Below are 24778 nucleotides of genomic sequence, written 5' to 3' on the forward strand. Positions count from 1 at the left end.
ACACCAAGATATTAATTATGTGCCACTATTTTGTGCCAGTCCATCCATCTGAAATGATTGTGCATCAAAACTTCTTCCAATATTCTTTGATGGGAATGAGTGATGCCTCAATCCTCTCCTTCTCCGCCTCTAGCATAGTGATCAACATCTTGTTACACTCAATCCATGTCCACCCATCCACATTACCCATAGAATTAATATGGTCATCCTCTTCCATTTCTTAGTTTAAAATGAGATATTGCACTCAATGATAATAGGTAAATATCAATTAAAAAACAAGCCTATCTGTCACACATGCTACTTGTTAAAAATGCCATCAAATCTCATATAAACATTCCATTCAGCTCTATTTTTTAAAAATATCATTCTTTAAATAGATATTCCTTTTGACCTTTTTAAATAACTACCCAACATTGATAGATGAAAAAGAAACTAGTTAATCTGCACATCATTACCTAATAACAATTAATGAATATGCATATCATTGCCTAGCAGATAGTACTATATACTTCAACATAGACATGGGGGTATCTCTTTTTCCTTTTTCTAAAGGAAACTATTTCTCCATTTTTTAAAAAAAATTCTTGCCATTAAAAAAAAATGCTTGCCACCTTTTGTATGTAAACAACAAAGAATACTACTTCACAAATTATTCTATTAATTTCTAAAAAATAATCAGTATTTAGTGTTTGTATCCATTTAAATCAAAGTTGCACTCCATTAAGACAAAAAAAGAAACTAGCTCACTACTGATGCTTCTCAGTCTCACTTCTATCCTCATGGATTCCAACTGTGTGTTCAAGCTCTGCAACAACATAGCTGATTTAGTTAAAGATGGCAAATTAACTCTAATGGTTTAGTTACAAAAGTGCATAAATGACCTACTAAATTTACCTCATTAAAAAAAAATTCCTCCCCAAGTGCTTTAAAGTATATCCCAAACTCTATTCAAGATATAATCTTCTGTTTATGATATAAATTTTTTTAAACCACTATCCACAAATTTATAAACGTAATATATCAATTCAAACAATTTATTTTATTTTAATAGCACAGACAAACTGTTTTAAACGTTATTTTATACTAAAGACATGTATGGAGTCGACTAAATTCTCAGAAGGACTAACTGGTACAATAATAATAATCATAATGTATATTTTGAATATCATTCTTGTTTAACTTTTTTAATAGGATTACTTCTAGAGCCACCTCTATATTTGTCAACATAAAAAAACAAAACGGTGATAAAGGATCACTTTCCAAAACATGTCTTTCACCAAATCAAAAAACTAGAAAATGTTAACTATATTGTGTAGAGTTGTAAGATATTTTTTCAAAAAAGTTTAAATTTTACTAGTTTTTAAAAATTGAGAAAATGAGATATACATAATAAAATGAGAAGGGACCATCAAAAGGAAATTAGCCTATTGTTATATTTTTTCCTTCCCACACTAATCACAAACTAGAATTTATCAATGAACGTTTATCTTTTCAAGTTTCAATCATGGTGTTTATATAAAGATTTATTGAGATTAAAAAACCTAGCAAACATTTAGTAATATTTACAACCATGTCGTTGTGTATCATGCAAAATAGGTAGAAGGGTTAGAATTCAGGGTTAACTATAAAAATGACCTCACGTCTCACATGCATTTAAAGAAATTTTAAAATTCCTTTTAATGGGACCGCAAAATGGCTCCCGTTTTTCTATAAATTTAACTTTGGAAAAATAATAGATTTCTTTAAAATGGTATTTTATAAAATTCTTTTGCTCGAGAAGTAGGTATAGCCTGATTTCACCCCTTCTTTTACAAATTTGGTAGATTTTTTTGACATCCTATAAATTATCATCCCCTTTAAATGAACTCGTCTACTACCTTGCATTCTCACATTATAGAGTCCAAACGCTAAAGTTTAAAAAAAAAAGACTTGAGTTATTGTATTAAATATTCGAGTCTATATAAAAGAGAATGCCAATTTAGGCATATGTTCCCACATGTAATTTACCTTCCAAATTATTTTCAATCATTTGCCATAGTCCCTACAACTCTAAGAAAATTGATAAACTAAACCAAGAGGATTAAAGTGGGAAATGATAGATGCAAACATGATATCATTTTTAAAGAATGCTTATACTTGCATGATTCTTCCATAAGCTCCCCTTGGGCCATTAAGTATTAGAAGAATGCTTGGCCCGAGGATGAGCTTGAGCTTTCCTTGCAAACACACACACACACAGAAAAGTAGACAAGCACACAAGAGAGATGGATGGATGAATTTCTTCTATTCTCTTCTCTTATCTGCAACCATAACATAAAGAGATAAGAGTGCATACTATGAGGGAAGCTACTCTCCTACTACAACATACACTTGTCGGTTCATAGTGTGAACTAAGTTCATGAGACGGCTCTATAACTATGCCACAACTCTAGTACACCAAAGTATCTCTCTGCCAGCCTAATACAAAAGTCCATAAACAATGTTGGAATCTACATATCTAAGAATCTCTCTGCCTATCCGAGGCACTTTCAACCCATGTAAGCATAGTGATTGACTACATAACTATCATATCTCAACCTATCAATAGGGTATCTAACCTGAGTAAACCTATGTACACCTAGATCACTACATGTGTGCTCAAAACAACCATGATTCTTTGTGCACAAGGAGTAACCACCACTGATGGAATGCCAAGCTCCTCATCAAGGCTCTACTTGGATCCACTAGAGTCACCATCCACATAAGTGTGACCTACTGAGAGATCAAGCATAAAAGGTTGATCTACCTTTTCCTTTCCTTTACGTGATATATGTATGCTAAAACCTATAGTACCATGAGATGATGCATCTGCATTCCTTGCATCTATCCTCAACCTACCTGACCAAGGACTAACACTAGATTCACTACTAGGGGACTCTCCATTTCTACAGCACATGTGGTTACTACTGTGCAGTGGGATAATATCATTACTTCTTACGTCTACATGCATCTTCAGTTGCCTTCATTGGTGCATACCAGCTACTCATCTTTAGTTATCTTCAGTAGTGAATACTAGCTACTAATTTCATCAAAGATAATATCTCTACTTACTCGCATCTCATGAGTGGTATGGTTACTCTCCATTCCACTAAGCACCTGTGGTTACTGCTCTACATGTGGGATAATATCATTACTTCTTATGTCTACATCTTCAATCGCCTTCATTGGTGCATACCAGCTACTCATCTTTAGTTACCTTCTTATGTCTACATGTGGGATAATATCATTACTTCTTATGTCTACATCTTCAATCGCCTTCATTGGTGCATACCAGCTACTCATCTTTAGTTACCTTCACATGTAAATACTAGCTACTAATTTCATCAAAGATAACATTTGATCTACTTACTCGCATCTTATGAGTGGTATGGTTATAGCATCTATATAACCTTTCTACCCCAAGGAATAACCAATGAAGATGCATTTCTCTATCTTTGGATCCAACTTGGCTCCCACTTCATTAAGAACATGCACATATGCAATACATCCAAACACTTTCAAGTTAGCCACATCTAGTTTTATGCATGAAAACTTCTCTTCACGCATCATGTCATGAACATTTGTAGTGGGGATCATGTTCATAATGTAAACTACAGCTTCTACTGCTTTCAAGTAAGCCATATCTAGTTTTATGCCTATAAACTTTTGTTCAGACATCATACCATGAACATCTGTTTAGTGACTGTGAGGGTCACAAACACTTTCTATTGCATTAGCCTAGAAATAATTTGGCATATTCTTTTCAGACAACAGGGCATGAGAAACTTCTATAATGTGCTTATTTTTTCTTTTTGTAACTTATGGTGTGTACTTGTATGTGATTCCCACCATTATATTCATAGAGTGTACCTATATATGAATTACCTATTAATTTCTTGTTTTCTCAAGAATCCCTCAACTCATTAGAGAAATGTTCCCCCCACCATCCAATCTTAGGCATTTGATCTGTATACCTTTTTCCTTCTCAACCAAGTTTTTAAATATCTAAAAGTGAGGAAATACCTCACTTTTCTCCTTCATGAAGTAAACCCATACTTTTCGAATATAGTTATCAATGAATGTAATATAGTACCTACTACCTGTAATTATTGCAGCCTGCAGTCTTGCTAGGTCTCCATATATATAAATGTATAGCATTCAATGGCCTTGCACTGTCATGCTTTTCATGCGTGAAAGCATGTTTGGCCTACATACCAAGTTGAAATGCTTTATATACTTTATGCATACCATTAACCTTAAACTTCCAAAGACCTACAATAATATTTTGGGCCTACATACCAAGTTGAAATTCTTTATATACTTTATGCATACCATTAACCTTAAACTTCCAAAGACCTAGAATAATATTTTGGGCCTACATAAACTTGAGCTGCTTAATTTTTACATGACTAATGCGGTTGTGCCATATACCAATGACATGTTTCATGTGCAAACATGGTTGTCTTCATCTCAAGCATGCAGGTGTCCAAATTAAACATTATGCCGTTTATGTTACCCTTTATAACCAAGGTAAATACGATTGTGGCGTCATTTACCTTTTTGAGGTCCACACATACTCGCACTTTACCATTCTTTCTGGGCACTATCAATATGGGTCCAAGTTCATTTCTAACGGCGATTAATTCCTAGTTCTAGAGCAGATCTTCCCATGGTGCAACCACGATTGCCAACAAGCAGCATCAGATGTGCTCCGAAGTTTTCCTTCATCCGTAGTATCACAAAGGATACTAGAAATTTACATTCACCCATACAAATTCTTTATGGACGATGCTCTTTAGGCATAACTCTCCCCACTGATCTGCCATCTAAAGGACACCAGCTACATCTTTCTGATACCTAATATATGGGCCACTTCTTTTGATAGCACATTGACTCCAAATCCTTCGTCTATAAGGATGCCAGACACTATTTGAACTTTGAATATTATGACCTCTAGGAGTGCTTCATTATAGTCTGGAATTGATTCTACTAATCCACAATATACTGTATTTACTTGATTGTGTTGTTGGCTTGAATTTCCACCAATTTCTCCATAGGTACTATCATTTTCAATAGCTATTTCCAATAATTAGACACTAAACATAGGATAGACCTCGGCCCCTCTAGTTGCCCCTGCCTCCATAGTATCTTCTTCCACCTATTTGTACATTTGAATCATGTTGTTGTTGCTACCCCATGATTTTTGTTTCCAAAACAGTCTCCATCTTGGCCTCCAGATAATGATCTCCCTTTGGATCTACCTGTATCTAAATAGAAGACCAGCTTCTTTGAATTTCTAAAGGATAAACTCATCTCCATCTTGGCCTCCAGATAATGATCTCCCTTTGGATCTACCTGTATCTAAATAGAAGACCAGCTTCTTTAAACTCATCTCCACAAATGAGAAGAGCAATCAATTCCTAAAAATCAAAAAAGTTCTCTTGAACTCCAATGGAGTTCTAAAACTAGTTGTATTGAGGGATTTAATATTCACGTGATCACAAGATTTTTTGTGATAATAACACATGTGAACAAGTTATTCACATGTTCTCATGTTAGCGTTCACAAAATAACAGGTCACTTGCCATTTGGGAACCCCTTAAAAGCTTGGCTACACATGGAAATAAGCTATTCACATGTTCTCATGTTACCATCTTCACATAATAGCAGGTCAGTGGCCACCTAAGAAGATTTTTTATGCCCGACAAAGATAATTTTTTTAGGCCCTTGTGAAAGCTTTGTGAATATAACATGATCACAAGATTTTTTGTGTTATTAACATATGTTATTAACATGTTCACATGTTCTCGTTTACGTCAGTGAAATCCTTGGTTATATTCTATGCTAAGACCATTCAAGGTTACAGACACCATATCATCATCATCTATTGGTGATCTAGTAGAAGCAAGGGCATCCACATGGCTTTTAATCTTCACTAAGTAATAATTTATACCAACTTTCCTCTAGTCACATAGTGTAGCTTTTGCTTTAGATGCATCTTTCGAGCTTGGGTGTTTGTGATGTACATCTTCACCGTAGGTGTCCCAGGCCTCCTTAGGCGTTTGTGCATCCTGTATATATACAATCATAGAATCCATCACATTGAATAGACTACTAATATACACCACATTTTTGGCTTTTTCATGCCATGCTCTATATGTGCGGCACTTGCTGAAGGGTCCAATTTTCTTCAACAATCTTTGGCTCCTTTTCATCACCTATGATGAACTCCAATATCCTTTTCTGATAAGGAAATTGGTCATCTTGAACTCCTAATATCCTTTTCCCATAAGAAAACTGGTCATACTAAACTTCCATGTCTAAAAGTTATTCTTGTCTAGCTTCTCGCTCACAATCTTTGATAGATTGTCTGACATCTTTACATGTAGCAACTTACCAAACAATACTTGCCAAAAAGCTTTTGCACTTGTAAATGTGTTATACTGCCACTATATGTGAACCAGCTATATACACATACATCTGCCACCCACCACTAATACCTACAACACTTAATATTCTCAGCAGCAGACTATCCTACAAGCAAATTTCTACTACAACTTTGCACTAAACCAAAAATTAAACACATAGAGCCAAAATTGACACTTCTTCACAGAGTGCCTGCAAAGTGCTTAAAAGGCCGAAATTCATAAAAACTTAGTTAACTATGTTAAATACATAGAGACTACACATAATATGGTCTTCTTCCTTTACCTAAGAGGATACCTCAATATAAGATAATGACTTCCCTGCCTACCTAGAGCTCTCATAACTACCGAAGGTGTTGCTCCAAAATCAAAGAGGAAAAGAGATGGAGATACCCTTACCCATGTACCACTTCCTTGCTTGTCTTGTTCTTGCCTCTTGCTTGCCTCCTTAGCTCTTACATGAACCGTAGCTCTAATACCATAAACTAATTTCAGGAGAGAGGGAGAGCTTGAGTTCCTTTGCAAGAAAACACACGCACACAAGAGAGAGAAAGACACAAGAGAGATGGATAGCTAAATTTTTTTCTATCTTCTTCTCTTCTCTACAACCATTAACATAAAGAGATAAGATTACAAACTATAAGGGAAAGTATTCTCCTACTATAACATACAATGGTCAATCCATAGTGTGAACTTGACTACATGAACTGGCGCTATAACTATGCCATAGCTCTAGTACTCCAAAGTGGCTGTCACACATCCCATCATCCACCACTGGCGGCACATCTAGTATGGTGTGTCACAACTTTCAAAATTCATGCATTGCCTAGGCACTAAGCATTGGCAGGCAATTGAACTGCCATACATCCAGCATTGGGTGTCACAACTTTCAAAATTCATGCATTGCCTACTAGTAGTTGAACATATCTTTTGATACTTGCAAGGAACTCAAGATATTGAATTATTATATGCCAAGGGGGTGATTTAGAATTGCAGGCCTTCAGTGATTCTAATTGGGCAGGCGATTATGATACACAAAAGTCCACATAAGAACATTGTTTCTTTCTTGGAAATTCATGTTTGGCTAAGAAAGAAATAACCAACTATGACACAACCTCATCCCGTGAAGCTGAATATAGAGCAACATCCACTATGATAGTTCAATGTGTATGGTTGAGAAGATTGATGGAGGATCTTTTGTGTCCCTTCAAACAACCCTACTCCTATTCTCACTGACAGTCAAAGTGTAATGGAAATTGCTAAGAATCCTGACTTTTATGCTAGGACTAAGCACATTGAAGTGCATTACCACTATGTCAAAGAGAGATTCCATGTAGAAGAGATCAATTTGACCTATTACAGTACACTGTCATGATAATGTGGCAGATCTTTTCACTAAATTCTTGTATTATGAAAAGTTTGAGACCTTCTGCAAAACTTTCTTTTTCTTCCATTTCAAAGACTAGTAGTACTTCACATTTGTACTACATGAGGGTTTGTTAGATATCTTGTAGTACTTCACCATGAGATCCCACTGGGTTTTTTCCCATGGCCACCTAGGTGTGAACAAGCATCCTAGGGTTAGCTAGTATATAAGAAATCTTACTAACATTTTAGGGTTGCTTGCTCATCTGTACTAACTCTTTATACTTGTAGTAGAGAGCTTTCATCTCTCTCTTTTAAGATTGTCATTCTTTCTCCAATATACACCCTTATGTTCTTCTCATTGAGCATTGTGTGTGTGTGAGTCTAGCTCTCCATTCTACAAGATGATCCAACACGGATAAGGGAGAGATGGCGAAGATTGTATCCCTTCACATTGCGAAAGGGTGGATAAGGAACTAGGGGCTATAGTGGGGTGTGTGTGTGTACGCGCACGCACATAGCAAAATCATCTACATACTTTTCAATGTGGGACATATACATAGTATTTCTCTATAGGTGTGGGTTCACCAAGGAGAGATTTAGCAAAGCATGAGCTGTGAACTAACATTTTCATTCTTATCCATCTCATTGAATATTAATTATTACTTCTTTCTTGTTAATAAAATAGAGAAATAGTTTTAGGACACTTATGTGTGGTGCATGTTTGAATCCGATGCTCTCTTCTCTATCTCTACTTGGAAATCCTAGCACATAGGCACAAATGTTCTTTAATTGGTATCATAGCCTAGGGAATTGCAATTTTTTTTTCTTCTGTAGTGTGCATAAATGGTAGTTTACCATACATCTAGTTACATAATTATATGCAGATAAAGTACAGATACGAGGGTGCCATGAACACTGAATAATATCAGAGGAGGCTTACGAATTTTGGCCTAATTATCATTAGCTTTTGCTATGTCTACACTCGATTGCTTAGCTTTTGCTAAGTCCAGGTTTCGTTTATCTCTCTTAGCTTACTAAACCTTAGCTACGATCAACCAGCTTCCTCTTACAACAATTTGTTAAACCGTGGTTATTTATACAGATCATATCATTAAGGTATTAAGGTATTAATTTCGATTTATTTATTCTCAGTCAATTCTCATAGTAACCTTCACATGAGGATTGCTGTTAGCAAATATGTAATTAACCCTACCTAAACCCCTACAATTTAATATGAATAATTCACCACTAATAACCTCAATTAACCCTAATGTTGACTGCACGCACCCATCCCATTTCATCAGCTGCGATGTTTAAACTTACGTAACCTAGTCACTAAGGCACGCCAATTATGACATAGCATTCCTTATGGTTGCCTTATATTATATCATGTGAAATATAAGACACAGTAGAGCGGTTATGTGGGTCGGTGAGCTTAGTAGCATTCTTAATCTGTTCATCCACATAATCTTAACTAGAGCTGTTATGTGGGTCGGTGAGCTTAGTAGCATTCTTAATCTGTTCATCCACATAAACCGTTAAGATTAGATGTATGAGTGATGTACCTGTTGACTCAGCAAACGTGTTGGAGACTGCCAGCCCCATCGACGGCGGCGATATTCTGTCATCAGCACAAATTTATAAAAATCAAACTCGAGTCTAACACTGTCCACTACCACAAATTATAAAAATGTTTGAAAATCTAACTCTCCTCTATTCACACGCTGCTTACACCACCTGCTTCTCAACAGTACCCCACTGTATATTCTTAATTAAGAGTTCACGCACAGAGCCTTATATGCCTTGCTTTTATACCTCGCTAAGGGTTCATACAACGTGCTTATATGCCTAGCTTTGATACCATGTGAAGCGGCTGTATTGAATAAGGGTTCATGCAAGTTACTAGCTTACGTACACCACGTCCTGCCTGCGCCTCAACACGCTCTTTCATGAGTTAATCCAAACGCGACGGGATTTATAAGTTGATGATGAGATTCTAAGGTTAAACGAAACACCTGCTAATTGCCAGCGACAGAGGATCGGTTGTAGCTGGTTCTGATCGTTTCGGTTGGGCAACTCGCTCCCTTCTTTGAGCTATAATATGTATGGTAGCAATCCATTAGACATCATGGATGAAAAGTTAGAATTGGAATTTAGAAAATGCAAACATAATTAGCAACCCACATCTTAACATAACTGATTGGATCAAGACCTTATAATAGTGATGATCAGCGAGTGGTAGGGTTGAGCTGTAAGCAGTACTAATGCTCGCATGATCATGATTAGCGGGGCTTACCCTCAGAGAAGAAGCCCAGCTTCTTTGAATTTCTAAAGGATAAACTCATCTCCACAAATGAGAAGAGCAATCAATTCCTAAAAATCAAAAAAGTTCTCTTGAACTCCAATGGAGTTCTAAAACTAGTTGTATTCTATGCTAAGACCATTCAAGGTTACAGACACCATATCATCATCATCTATTGGTGATCTAGTAGAAGCAAGGGCATCCACATGGCTTTTAATCTTCACTAAGTAATAATTTATACCAACTTTCCTCTAGTCACATAGTGCAGCTTTTGTTTTAGATGCATCTTTTGAGCTTGGGTGTTTGTGATGTACATCTTCACCGTAGGTGTCCCAGGCCTCCTTAGGTGCTTGTGCATCCTATATATATACAATCATCGAATCCATCACATTGAATAGACTACTAATATACACCACATTTCTGGCTTTTTCATGCCATGCTCTATATGTCGGCACTTGCTGAAGGGTCCAATTTTCTTCAACAATCTCTGGCTCCTTTTTATCACCTATGATGAACTCCGATATCCTTTTCTAATAAGGAAATTGGTCATTTTGAACTCCTAATATCCTTTTCCCATAAGAAAATTGGTCATACTAAACTTCCATGCCTACAAGTTATTCTTGTCTAGCTTTTGACAAGGCCAGACGAGTGACCACCATCTCGTCCGGAATGCGTATCTTCCATGATGAGAGGCACCTCATCTCTTAATACAAAGAGTCTTCAATATCATGTTATCCATCATGAATTAAAGAAATCGAGAATGATATAAACAAAGAAAACTGAAGAGTGTAAAACTTCTATCTCAATTTAGCCCATATACAAATAAGATTTCCCTTCAATCTATAGGCCATGACTCTAACTCATGGAGTTATTAATGGCAAAGACTAGGGTGCAACTCTTACGTAAATGTCAAGGAGAGAAAAGTGGATAATACTGCGGAGGCTTGCAAAGACATACAATGACTTGTGAACTATATTACACAACTACTAATAACCTTAAGCGTGCATTGAAGGGCCCTTTCAAAATCCATTATGTATGGATTTAAATGATATTTTTTTCTCTAAAATGTTCCAATTTCAAAAGTTTAAAAAAAACTTTCGTAAATATATGATAGAATTTTCATAAAAACTCAAATCAAAAGTCCCATTACATTGTAAACCTAGAGCTTCGCAAATCAATAAGGTGAGAGGAATTGGAGACCTCTCACCTCACAAAAAGGGGGGTTTGAATTGTATGTGTCTAAATATTGGTTAAGGGCCATAAATTAAATCCGAGTATATTTAAATGGTAGTTTACCATACATCTAGTTACATAATTATATGCAGATAAAGTACAGATACGAGGGTGCCATGAACACTGAATAATATCAGAGGAGGCTTACGAATTTTGGCCTAATTATCATTAGCTTTTGCTATGTCTACACTCGATTGCTTAGCTTTTGCTAAGTCCAGGTTTCGTTTATCTCTTAGCTTACTAAACCTTAGCTACGATCAACCAGCTTCCTCTTACAACAATTAGTTAAAGCGTGGTTATTTATACAGATCATATCATTATGTAATTAACCCTACCTAAACCCCTACAATTTAATATGAATAATTCACCACTAATAACCTCAATTAACCCTAATGTTGACTGCACGCACCCATCCCATTTCATCAGCTGCGATGTTTAAACTTAGGTAACCTAGTCACTAAGGCACGCCAATTATGACACAGCATTCCTTATGGTTGCCTTATATCATATCATGTGAAATATAAGACATAGTAGAGCTGTTATGTGGGTCGGTGAGCTTAGTAGCATTCTTAATCTGTTCATCCACATAATCTTAACTAGAGCTGTTATGTGGGTCGGTGAGCTTAGTAGCATTCTTAATCTGTTCATCCGCATAAACCGTTAAGATTAGATGTATGAGTGATGTACCTGTTGACTCAGCAAACGTGTTGGAGACTGCCAGCCCCATCGACGGCGGCGATATTCTGTCATCAGCACAAATTTATAAAAATCAAACTCGAGCCTAACACTGTCCACTCTCTCCTCTATTCACAGGCTGCTTACACCACCTGGTTCTCAACAGTACCCCACTGTATTCTTAATTAAGGGTTCACGCACAGAGCCTTATATGCCTTGCTTTTATACCTCGCTAAGGGTTCATACAACGTGCTTATATGCCTAGCTTTGATACCATGTGAAGCGGCTGTATTGAATAAGGGTTCATGCAAGTTACTAGCTTACGTACACCACCTGCCTCTTTCATGCGGCTGTATTGAATAAGGGTTCATGCAAGTTATTAGCTTACGTACACCACCTGCCTGCGCCTAAACACGAACTGTGCCTCTTTCATGAGTTAATCCAAACGCGACGGGATTAAGTTGATGATGAGATTCTAAGGTTAAACAAAACACCTGCTAATTGCCAGCGACAGAGGATCGGTTGTCGCTGGTTCTGATCGTTTCGGTTGGGCAACTCGCTCCCTTCTTTGAGCTATAATATGTATGGTAGCAATCCATTAGACATCATGGATGAAAAGTTAGAATTGGAATTTAGAAAATGCAAACATAATTAGCAACCCACATCTTAGCATAACTGATTGGATCAAGACCTTATAATAGTTGATGATCAGCGAGTGGTAGGGTTGAGGTGTAAGCAGTACTAATGCTGGCATGATCATGATTAGCGGGGCTTACCCTCAGAGAAGAAGTCCACAGTCTTCCTGCAGACAAAACCCACGTCATCAACTAAGGCTCGAACTGCCTTGATCAGGCAGCGGCGGCCGCGAGGGGGCGGCAGACGGGAGAAGTCGGTGGCGGGTTTCAGGAAATCAGCAGCGCAAAAACGGCGATGAGAGTTGGATGAATTAGATAGGGAATCGGATTCAGAACTTGATGATGAAGATGATGAAGTGGAGAGAAAGGGCGGCATGATGATCGTAATGCAAAGCTTGAGCTAGCTAGGCAGATGAGAGAACAGATAAAGAAAAGGGTTGTAAGACAGCTGCAATGTATGCAACCACGAATGAAATTAAAGCAAAAGAAAGCGCGTAAATGGTGATAGCTCCTATATATGTAATTATGAATCTAATATAATGATTAAAACCCTAATCTAGTAATTGGACGACCTGCACGACTGGAGGTTCAGGCAACGAGAACGCCCACCGCCCAGGTCTGCTTTCCACACTCCCCTGTCCTGTAGTTAGAAGGTTCCTCGTGAGCACGTGCCTTGTCGAGCACGCAACCGAGTGCTGTGTGTTTACATATAAATGCACGCACATTGCTACGCGTTCTTCGAAATGCAAATTTCTCTACTTAGTTCTTCGAAATGTTGTTTTGTATTTCCATATAATATATTATGTGAGTTTTTGAAAGCGTATTTTTCTAAGGTTTAATTTTATTTGTGAATCACTAGTGTGTTAGCCTCCTCCTCCTCCTCTTCTTTTTTTGACCAATAGTAAATATATATATATATATATAAAAACTCAGGTGCACTTTTTAAGTCTGTATTTAAAAGTGAAGTTTGTTAGCTTTGTCTTCTTAATAAAACGAGAACTTCAAAAATATGTAAGCGTAGCACGTAGATTCAAGAGAAGGGATTTTTAAAATCTTTTTTTACACATTTTTTATATATAAAAGGGTACCATTTTTTAAAGACAATATTCATAAGTTGAATTAAAAAAAGTGTAGCACGTAGATTCAAGAGAAGGGATTTTTAAAATCTTTTTTTACACATTTTTTATATATAAAAGGGTACCATTTTTTAAAGACAATATTCATAAGTTGAATTAAAAAAAGTGTGATTTATTCATAAAAATTTCAGAGATAAAAGGTTTGAAAAGTAGACCTTGAACGCACGTGATACAAAGTGTTTACATATAGTGAACCCCCCGAGGTCTCCACTTTAAAGAGGGAAGATAGTCCACAAGAAGCCAAATATTGACCTGCGGGCCGATCGATAACGTGTTACAATAGTCTTCACCTCGAGGTCTCCACCTCAAAAAGGGAGAGTAGTGCGGCTACACTCTTTCTGGTGAGTCATTAGTTGATGGAGAAGAGGAGGAGGTGGAGAAGAATAAGAGGGGTACAGCTCATGACGGGATGGCCATAGAGGGGAAAGGAGGTCATATGGTTTTTTTTTTTTTTTCCAAGGTACAGGAAATTTTTCGGAGGTTGGGTGTGTATATGGTTACTTTTTCATAATAGGGGTCACACTTTTTTTAATAAAAAAATCATTTACTGCAAAAGTTCTCATTGCAAAGGGGGGAGGAGGGGGGGGAGAGAGAGAGAGATATCTTTGCAAAGTGTTAAAAGTTTCACAAGCATGGAAGCAAGCAAGCTCCTGTGTATGTCTTTGTTGAGCCCTTTTTCCCCAACTAATTAAGCCACTTCTCCAACGTTTTACCATTCCAAACAATTCTAATTAACGCCCGGCTTCAATGTGTGAGAAGCAAGTATATTAATAACCATACCAAACAATTCTGTGAAATTCCAATTAAAGGCCTCCCCACAGAGACAATCCGTAGGGGCGCAAGTATACTATATACATTGGTGGTGCCGGAAATCAGCTTCTTCTTTTTTTTCTAACCCGATTTTTATTGGAAAAAAATTGCAGATTCTATAACTAAAATTTCAAATTTTCGAATCTTAAATTCAAGGATAGGCAAAATTACAGCAGGCTTTGTTCGATTTGAGTCTAAAATTCCAAAATTTCGAATCTTAAAATTCAACGCTATAGGCAAAATTACAACCAGTTTTATTATTCAATTTGAGCCAGGCAGAATTACAACCGGTTTTATTCAATTTGAGCCCTCAAAATTACAGTAAAACCATACCTCACAACAGATTATGTATTTCGTCTGGAATTGCAAACAAACATTTCTTCTCGAATTTTTCACTTCAGATTACTTTTTTTTCTCAGTTTGCAGATTTCCTCTTCGGCCTCTTTTCTTTCTTTCTTTCTTTCTTTTTTTTCTCTCTCTCTCTCTCTCTCCCAAATCCTCCTGTAAAGTCTGAGACTCCAGATCTCTTTTTCTATTTCTATTCTCCCATCCAAACACCAAACCCTATCCGCCCCAAAAAAAAAATTCTGAGATTTCAGAATTTCCTTACAAGGTTTTAAATTTCTTCCCAACTTCCCAAGTCCCAAATGTATTTTGTGGAAAAATCGCAGTGAACAGATGATCTACGAATGATTTAATCGAAAATCAAAAGACTTCAAACTATCTGTAATATACAACATTTAAGGTGAAAAACCGGTACGTACCCTCATATATGTAGCTAGCATGTACATTACAATTTGCAGCATTCCTCCGACTGCAGCAGGCTTGCAGGTGCTGTTCATAGCTTGCACGTCTCCTTCACATTGCCGTAGATCATTAATCCTCAGATGGCGCAGTCCTCTTCCCAGGTGCTCACAACCTTCGCATTGCAGGCCTCCATTAAACCTTGCCTGCATCCTCTAATTTCCCCCATTAAACCTTGGCGCCTTCATCCAAGGCATTAGCTGCGGGGTGGCTAATTGCGAAAAAAAAAAAAAACCACCCACACACACACAGTGGTCGAATAATTGAAAACGTGAAAGCTGAGAAGCTCCTTCAGCCTTCAACACTGTACTGTCGTAAGCAACACGAGTCTAGCTTCCGTGAGGGATCCAACTGTCGGAAAGTGCACTCCACTGACTCTAGTGAGTGACTGCCACGAAAGTGACAAAAACTCGTGACCACTCTCAACTTTCAAGGCAAGCAATCGGCCACAGTGCTCGAATAAAAACTATTTTCTCAAAAACTGAAAAACCTTCATATATATATATATATATACATATAATTAAGAAATTATCAATGAAGAGTTTTTTTTTAATTTTTGAAGGTATTTGTATTATATTCCCTCAAATTTTGCAAGTATTGGCACCTTCCAGGTATAAATTTGCAGGTATTTTTTTTTAAAATTTGAAGGTGAGATTACACACTACCCGGGTTTTTTTAGAGCACTGATTGTGTGGCAATTGGCAATTTGGCACCGTAATTCCTGTCCGGTCATGTCAAATGTGATCAATCATGTGAAATCACGCACAAACCGTCGGTATTTCCGGTGCTTCTTCAGGTCAAGAAGTGAACTAGGAGGGACGACAGCCATTTTTGACAATCTAGGGATGACAGTCACCCACCATAATATTCCGGCATGTTGAGTAAACTAGGGGGCGAGGGTAAACTAGGGACATTGATGTTTATGGTTGAAATTTAGGTCCCAGTCTATGTTGGACCAAATCGAGGGTAGATAAGAGTTAAGCCCAGCTCTCACAATAAGTGGGATCTGGAGCCAAACACTACAAGACAATGCTACCATACACGCGTTTCATACACGCGATAAATTACGAACGCGTGTATGGTCGCGCTTGTATTTGAATAAAATCGGGCGCGTGTATTTTAGCATTTAAATTCGCGTGTATATTTGCATTTATCAACGCGTGTATAAACGCGTTTATATACACGCAGTAATACACGCATAAATACACGATAATATTCACGGGGTAATACTCGCTATTATACACGGAAAAATACACGATAATATTCACGGGGTAATACTCGCTATCATACACGGAAAAATACACGCCACTGTACACGGATTAATACACGCATGGCAGAGAAAAACTGAATTCTTTAACAAAATTAAAAACTATTTTCCTTAAACCATCTCATAGTACATTACAGTATACATCATTACACAATCCCACTACATGCATTTACAACAATGAAATATATTCAAAAATAAATCATGCATATGAGATGATAGAAATGTCATCAATTTAGAACATACAGTGACGGATTGGTTAGGGTTCGATCTCATCTTCAATAAGATCCATCCTTGTCAAACGATCAACATCAATATCCATTTGATCAATTGGTAAGGCTACGATTAAATTTATTCCACTATCGATATTCTGTACTCCATTGATAATGGTATCGATGTCCTGATCATCCTCATCATCATCACCATCATCCTCAATGGTAGGGTCATTCTCATGATCATGAGAAATGGCATGCTCATCCTCATTATCACGATCATCTCTTATTTCTTGATCATCGATCACAACATCTTCAATGGCATGTTCGACGTCATCTTCATTGCGGCTTGTTACATCCTCCATATGCTCCATATCAGTGAATGTATTATACATCACTTTGGAACGTGGTGCAATAGGGATGACGTACCACCATTTGATGTCATGCACCATTGGTAGATAGATAACCTACTCAAATACCCACAGTACAGTAATTAATTAGCATATCAAAAGTCAAGGGGTACGCGAGCTTAGATATATATGTACATGAAACACATTAGTAAAAAAATGCATACCTGCTCACATTGTTGTGGCAATACGAGCCTATCTTTCTTTGTTTGCCAGAACTTTGTAGAGTCAATAGTTACATATCCACTTGCATGGCGTTTTATCGTTGCATCAGGCCCTTTTTCCACCACGTTCATTTGCCATTTGACATCCAAAACATACACAAAGAAGCGACGAAAGTCAAGCCTAAATATGTCTTGGATTATGCTACAATAATCATCCATTTTTCCATTAGCTCCCTCAAAGCTACTAATGACACCGCAATCTTGTGTATTTCTCTTTTCATCAATTCTTTGTGTTCGAAAATGCTTGCCTTCACACCATATAGCATTGAACATAGTGCACTGGACCAAAATAGAAGCAATATTTGTGTAAGCAATGTGAATAAATATTAAAAGAAAATCACTTACAACTAATGCAAAACATTAGTTCTATGTACCTTTGACATGCATCCTCGTGCATACTCCCATTCTTCCGCCGTGATATGCAGCCCCTCGTCACTCTCTGCTCTCTCCATTTCCTCATGCAACCAATCAACATGGATATCATTCGGAAGTGTTGCTAGATGCTTAGGGTACGCCTTCCGAGAGCCATGTTGCCTCCGAAAGAGAGCTCTTTCTGCTTGCCTTTTTGTCTTTGCATCCTCATATCTTGTAACCCATTTGCTCATCACATCACTATTAAGGATACAAGTGAAATTGAGATCATCAATCAATGTTCTGTCAATTACTTTACTCTGTCCTTTTCCTTGAGGCACAATAGAGGTCATCCTCAAGTCCTCTTCATTGCTCCATAGTCGTGGCAAAGAGCTGTCCACCTGACCAAGAAATTCTGAAATATATACAAGAGACTCTTGTATCAACCAATCCTCGGCCATGCTTCCTTCAGGCCTTGCACTTTGCCTCACAAAGTCTTTTAAGGTCTTCATGAAGCGCTCTAGGAAGAACATCCAACGTGCATGCACAGTACCACATAAAGCAATTTCGTCCACTAAATGCACAATGAGATGTAGTTGACTTGTGAGAATGGTTCGCGGAAAAGTCTCCTCTACCAAACAAACCACCTCCACTGCCATAACACGCGCATCATCCAACGTGGCTGGATCAATTGCTTTGGAACTAACATATCTGAAAAATAAATAAATAGTACGTTATACCTCATGCACGTTCATTTTGCAAGGTATAATGAAGGGTGATCTGAGCATGGGTTTTACATACCTCACAAGCTCGCCCATCTTATAAATACATTTTTTCAAACTCTTATTCGCACAATGGTCGATGCTAGTAGGTAGTATGAACTGCGCACATAAGAGCACATTTATGGTTTATGGCATTACAAAATTTAATTTCAACGTACGTACAAGACTTGGAAAACACTTACTTGAAGCATCTTGTGCCAATCGTGGGACTTCAACCCATATAGTTGCTCAACGCCTCTTTTCTTAGTGGTTGTAAAGGCTCCCTTCAATGATCTCATGCATCCAGTGGGAGTACGCAAAGTGGTGATGGCCTGCTTTACCTGCTTCTCCTCTTTCTTTGATATAATCCATGGTGCAGGCGGAAGACGAACGTGCCCACCCACCTCTCGTGGCCAAGCTTGACGCATACGTCCTGCGACCCGCAAGTCCTCACGTACGCTAACATTGTCTCGTTTACCAGTAATATGTTCCCAAATACCAGATCCCACATTCTTGAAGATGTGCATGGGATCAAGAAGATGGTTGATCTTAAGATGGGTCCAATATGGCAGCCGGAAAAAAATGGAGTACCTGCACAAGGGATTGCTCTATGTGACCTTTAATCCAATTAGAGACTACACAAAACAAGATTGAAAAAACATCACTATACCTGTTCATGCCATCTGGAGGAAGAATAGTTGTAGACTCCCAAATACGCTTCCAATCTTTTGCACGAAGTGTTTGTGGAGGAATGTTACTCTTACTAGCAACATATTTAGGATGATCTGAGGGGAGAAATCGATGATGATTATCGAATATAGTCTTACACAAACCATCAGCATACTCATGTACTAACGAAGGGCCACAAACAGGACATGCATGTTTACCCGATGTTTTCAAACCTGTTAAAATATAAATAAAAGTTAGAATAATAAAGTCAAACCGTCTAATTAATATATATAGCCAATAGTAATAGAGTAGGGAGGTAATTAGAATTCTTACCAGAACAATCGCTGTATCCTGGAAAGTCATGCATTGTCCACATCAACACTGCTTTTAAGTCGAAGTGTCGAGAGGAGGGAGGCCTACTAATGTCCACCACCGCAACACCTCTCCATAGTTCCTCCAACTCATCAATCAGTGGTTCAAGATAAACATCCATATGCTTGACTTTATGTTTCCCTGGAATTAGAAGGGATAACATAAGATGTCCCTTCTTGATCGCCATTGATGGTGGAAGGTTATAATTCACCAGCACAACTGGCCACACGCTGTACGCGGTGCTTTTGAAACCAAATGGATTCACTCCATCCATACCCAGGCCAAGTCTCAAGTTTCTGGGCTCTGTTTTAAAGCTGGGCCACTCATCTTCAATATGCTTCCAAGCAGGAGTGTCTGCGGGAATTCTCCACATGCCATCATCCGATCGATGTGAGGAATGCCATGACATGAGCTCTGCTATGGATTTGCACTTGAACATGTGTTTGATGCGAGGAATTATAGGAAAGTGTCGCAAGACTTTACGAGGTACATCAAAACTCTTCATATCTGTTCTGTACCTTGCTTCACCACAAGTGGGACATGTCAGAGCCTCCTTATGCGTCCCACGAAAGAGAATGCAATCATTGACGCATGCATGTATTTTATCATAATCCAGTCCTCCAAGAGATGTCACATAGCGCCTCGCTATGTCTCTTGAGGTGGGCAGTCTATTTTCCTTTGGAAGCATGTTTGACAATAGCCTGCATCCAATATCATCAATTATAATTAGTCTTAAATCCTAAACCTTAAACCACTAATTCAAATTTATAAGTTAGAATGCTTACTTCAACAATGCGTCAAGACTTGCATTGCTCCATCCATAAACTGTTTGTATATTAAGTAGTTCAAGGGAAGCACGTAAAACTGAGAATGTGCACCCGTCAAACACCGGTGTCGATGAAGCTTTATAAAGATGCTCTTGTTCCATATCATCGTCGTCCATACCTTTGGGATCATCCTTAAAAAGATTCCGCACCATATCATCAAGCACCTCCTCTTCCACAACTTCGTGGGGTGCAGGGCTATTGTCGTCCCTTTCCCACTCATCTCTGACATTAGATCCCGAAGCTCCAGCATCATCTCGTCGACGCTTTACGTGCTCTCGTCGCGCGTAGGGTACCATGTTAGGGTGTGGTACTGCATCCTGCTTCAATTTATCAAATTATATGTTACAACTCTATTAATTTAATTTGGATACCATGAGTCATTTGAATACCATCAATTTACATCTACTCACCTCTAAACCTGTTTGATTCCATTCTCCATACATGGAGATGTGATTCAAGGTAATTCGACGTGCTCGTACAATGCATCCTTGACATCGATTACACATACATTTGATCCGTTGTCCCAACCACACATCGCGATTACGATGACGCATTGTCTCATCTTCCCCAGAACTGCTTGAAGAGGTTGATGACATCCTGTGTACAAATCAGAAAACACAAACTCATTATATATTTTTAATGAAAGCACAAAAACGCGTGTATTCGCGCGGCTATCTCCTAAAACTTGCGTGTATAAACGCGGCTACTTCCTAAAAAACGCGTGTATTCACGCGGCTACTTTCTGCAAAACGCGTGTATAAGCGCAGCTGAAATCATGTACACGCGAAAATACCTGCGTTGATAAACGCGAACATAAACGCACCCATAAACGCGACGGCATATTTAAACTAAAAACAGCCCGCCTTCCCCAAATATAGATTTTGAACTTAGAAATCAACAGTGCATGCGTTTTCGCCTGTTTTCGCCTTTTCCAACAGCAAGGAGGGAGCAGAGAAAGGAGCACACACACGGGAGAAGGAGGGAGCAGAGAAGGAGCAGAGAGGACTCACTTTTTCAGAGGTGAGTCACTTTGTCCTGTGCCTTGTCTCTTTTGTCAGATTTGTTTACTTTGCTCTTTGCTCTTTGGGTTTGTCTTTTTGCATACGATTGGGTTGCTGCATCCTGACAGGGGCGACAATGGCTGGTCCTTTTATAAGGACATTTTGTTTTTGTCGGGGGTCGGTCTTTTCGAAATTTTTTTTTCGCAGGTCGCGTGTACGAACGCGTGTAGGAGCGCGTGTAACGTGTCTGCAGAGTTTTTCCACGCGCATATACACGCGTTTTTTGCCGGGTATATACACGCGTTTTTTAACGGGTGTATACACGCGTTTCTGCAGACAGAAAACTGCGACGTTTCAGATTTCATGGTTTGCAGGCATTTGACTTGTGTAATGACAATGTGTGAGTCAATGATGTACATGATGATGTTTGCTGCAGGTTCTTTATGGATATTCCAGGTTCTTCATCCGATCCATTTGCGTATAGCAATTGGTTGATGGAGATGATGAATCACTTTGGGCGCCAACCTGGTCCGGTTGAGCTTACAGAGTATATGTATGCTCATCCCCCTCCTTCCCTGCCTGGTGTCTATACCCCTACCGCGAGTATCCAGGGCACTCCAGTGCCGTCTATTCCTCCGAGTCCGACGAGACGGCATGCAGCTTCTCCTCTTCCACGTCCACCGAGGAGACATACCTCGTCCCAGACACACTCACGTACACCCTCACAGCCACCATCACGTGCTCCCTCAGAGCCACCGTCACGTCAGGGCTCACAGCCACCGTCACGTAGACAATCCCCCAGTCGTGACTCCACCCGCAGCAGTAGGAAGAGTGGGAGTGGAGGATGCGGCGGGTGCTTTGGTGGGGGAGGTGGGGGAGGTGGGGGAGGTAGTAGGGCACGGGATGAGAGAGGAGATAGAGGGAGAAGAGTTAGAGGAGACAGTTCGGAAGAGGAGGAGATGAGAGAGATGGAGAGAGTGGTTTGCTATGATGTGACGGATAGGGGCGGGATAGTGATGGATGCGAGGGGGAGGGAGGTAATGGAGTACATGCGTGGGGTAGTATCAAACTCATATAGAAATTGTTTTATTAAATTTAAAGATCAAAATAGCCGATTAGTTGGGGAGGTGATAGAGGCTGTACACAGTCGGTACCCCAATCCCCCACATGCTACATTCTCGGATGTATGGGGAAGGACGCGAATAAGGGAGATCTTAAGTAATAAAAGATCTCACCTTAAAAAACTCGCGTACGATGACCGGCTAAATGTAGCTGCGGGTGGCTATCCTGCCGAGAAACCTGCCACTGCGCACAAACGCGAGTGGAAGGAGGCAAAGAAACGAGCAGAGGGTGGCGTGAAGAGCAGGCAGCATGTGGAGGCACGACGGATCCAGATGGAGACCGTTGGATCTTCGCATTTCGGATCTGGCGGCGTCGAGTCATGGGAGGCAGAGTTCGTAAGTATCCTGTCACTTTATTTGATTGTTTACTTAATTCATTGATTCTATGAATTGTTTTAATCTTACAAATTGTGTTGATTATGATACAGCGACGGGTTACGGGGAGGAAGCCCACAACCCACGATACTGCGTATGCTCGCCGGCATAGCAGACGTGACACGTGGGCCATCTTCAGAGCCGAGGGACGTATTACGGACGCGCAGTTTGAGTTGGCCATGAGACCATACGGTCGACAGGTACTTGAAAATTCGTAACGAATGGTTTTGGTTTATTGAATTGCATATATATATATATATATACTTATATACTATATATTACTTGAACAGGCACAAGCTGCTGATGATCCACCGGCCGCCGCTGCAGAGGGTGGACGTGAGCACTACTCCTCGGACATTCCGACCGATGCGAGCTCATCTGAGCATGAGGGGAGCACCGAGTCATCATCTGGGTCTGAGTAGTACTCAGATTTGTAGTATCACATTCCATATTTAGGATGTGATTGTATATATTTTTTTGTAAACTCAAGCCATGGGCTACTTCGAGATATGGACTCCCTTGTATACATGTATGAAATTTTGATAGTAATATTGAATTGATTGATCGATAGTATTACATTCATGGCTGTCTTGAATCGTGTAATGACAATGTATGCATGCATTCATGTCGTTCTTGTCTTAATCTCCCTCGTGCATATGTTCTTCGTGGATGGTCTAATGGGATGGTCTAATGCACCAAAAACCCTAAACCAGAGAGTGCTATTGGGTGCTGGAATGCTGGAACAGTATTCAGGCACCAAATAGCACTCTCTGGATTTTTTTTTTGCTCTCTGTTCGCGTGTATAAACGCGTCAAAACTGCTAAAAATTGCGTGTATCTGCGCGGATACACTGGAAATTACGCGTGTATAAACGCGTATAAACTGGCAATAACGCGTGTATAAGCGCATCTAAATAAAAGAAACGCGTGTATAGACGCAAGTAAAAACGCGTCTGGGACATTGGGACTGAACAGGATGCGGCTATACACCCGTGTATAACCGCGTCTAATAGAATAAGAGGCGTGTATACTGGCGTGTATTAACGCGTCTGCAAAAAAAACGCGGCTACACACTCGTGTATACGCGCGTCTGAGAGGTATTGTACACGCGTTTTTACACGCATGTCTCTGGCCGCGATTATACACGCGCTGATACACGAGCCCGCTACTTTTTTTCACAAGTCATTTTTAGCGGCTAAGAGCGCGGGTATGAGCCCAATCCCTTGTAGTGAAAAGTGATCTCCTTATCCTATTCATGAATCGATTTTTGCCTTCCTCTTTGTAAGATCAATGCAAGCCTTCATCAATGAATTTTTTTCGCTTAAAATCTGGTTCTCCAAATTAAAGACCTTTCATTGGAACATCATATACGTGACATCTACCTCTAATGACTGACATAAGTGTGCAGTGATATCTGACTCAAGGTCAATAGGAGCTCCGCTTACATGATGAGCTATGATTTGCCAAGTTCACCGCTGTCGTCAACATTTTCTCATTTGTGATTAGTATCCTAGTCATGAAGAATCATTAAAAATTGCAACATTAGTGGGCCCTTTAAAGTTCATGATGACACAACTATGTTTTTTTTGTTTGGGAACAATAATAATTATTTTTATATATAAGCAGAAAAGGACCAGATACACTACATGACAAAAGACAACTCTGTGTTACTTCATTTAAAAGTTTACACAACAGATTCCATCTCTCCACCTCTAACAACAAGAAATTGGAGTGCTCCCAAGAGACCTAGTAACCAACCATCATGCAGGCTTTCATCATAGCATCTGTA

At 39.0% G+C, this 24778-nt stretch overlaps 1 protein-coding gene across 5 annotated transcripts; it reads right to left on the reverse strand.

The window, feature by feature from the left end:
• Nucleotides 1-638: 638 nt before the first annotated feature.
• LOC147622224 (uncharacterized) lies at nt 639-15770 on the reverse strand. Of its 5 annotated transcripts, XM_086823318.1 has the most exons (8): nt 15367-15503; nt 13948-14044; nt 12713-12823; nt 12516-12594; nt 12034-12089; nt 9827-9905; nt 9377-9432; nt 639-805 (listed from the first exon to the last, which is right to left on the reverse strand). In XM_086823318.1, the coding sequence occupies exons 3-8, from the start codon at nt 12779-12781 to the stop codon at nt 683-685; spliced, it is 462 nt and encodes a 153-aa protein (XP_086679444.1). In that variant the 5' UTR covers nt 12782-12823; nt 13948-14044; nt 15367-15503; the 3' UTR covers nt 639-682. The 5 variants fall into 5 exon arrangements, with proteins under 5 accessions (XP_086679444.1, XP_086679443.1, XP_086679446.1 ...); XM_086823317.1 differs by lacking the exon at nt 13948-14044 and having other exon boundaries at nt 15367-15501; XM_086823320.1 differs by lacking the exon at nt 13948-14044 and having other exon boundaries at nt 12685-12823; nt 15367-15501.
• Between the last annotated feature and the right edge of the window lie 9008 nt (nt 15771-24778).

This window comes from Cibotium barometz, chromosome 29, assembly GCF_041138505.1.
Source record: "Cibotium barometz isolate CiBa-2024 chromosome 29, ASM4113850v1, whole genome shotgun sequence".
Classification (NCBI taxonomy): domain Eukaryota; kingdom Viridiplantae; phylum Streptophyta; class Polypodiopsida; order Cyatheales; family Cibotiaceae; genus Cibotium; species Cibotium barometz.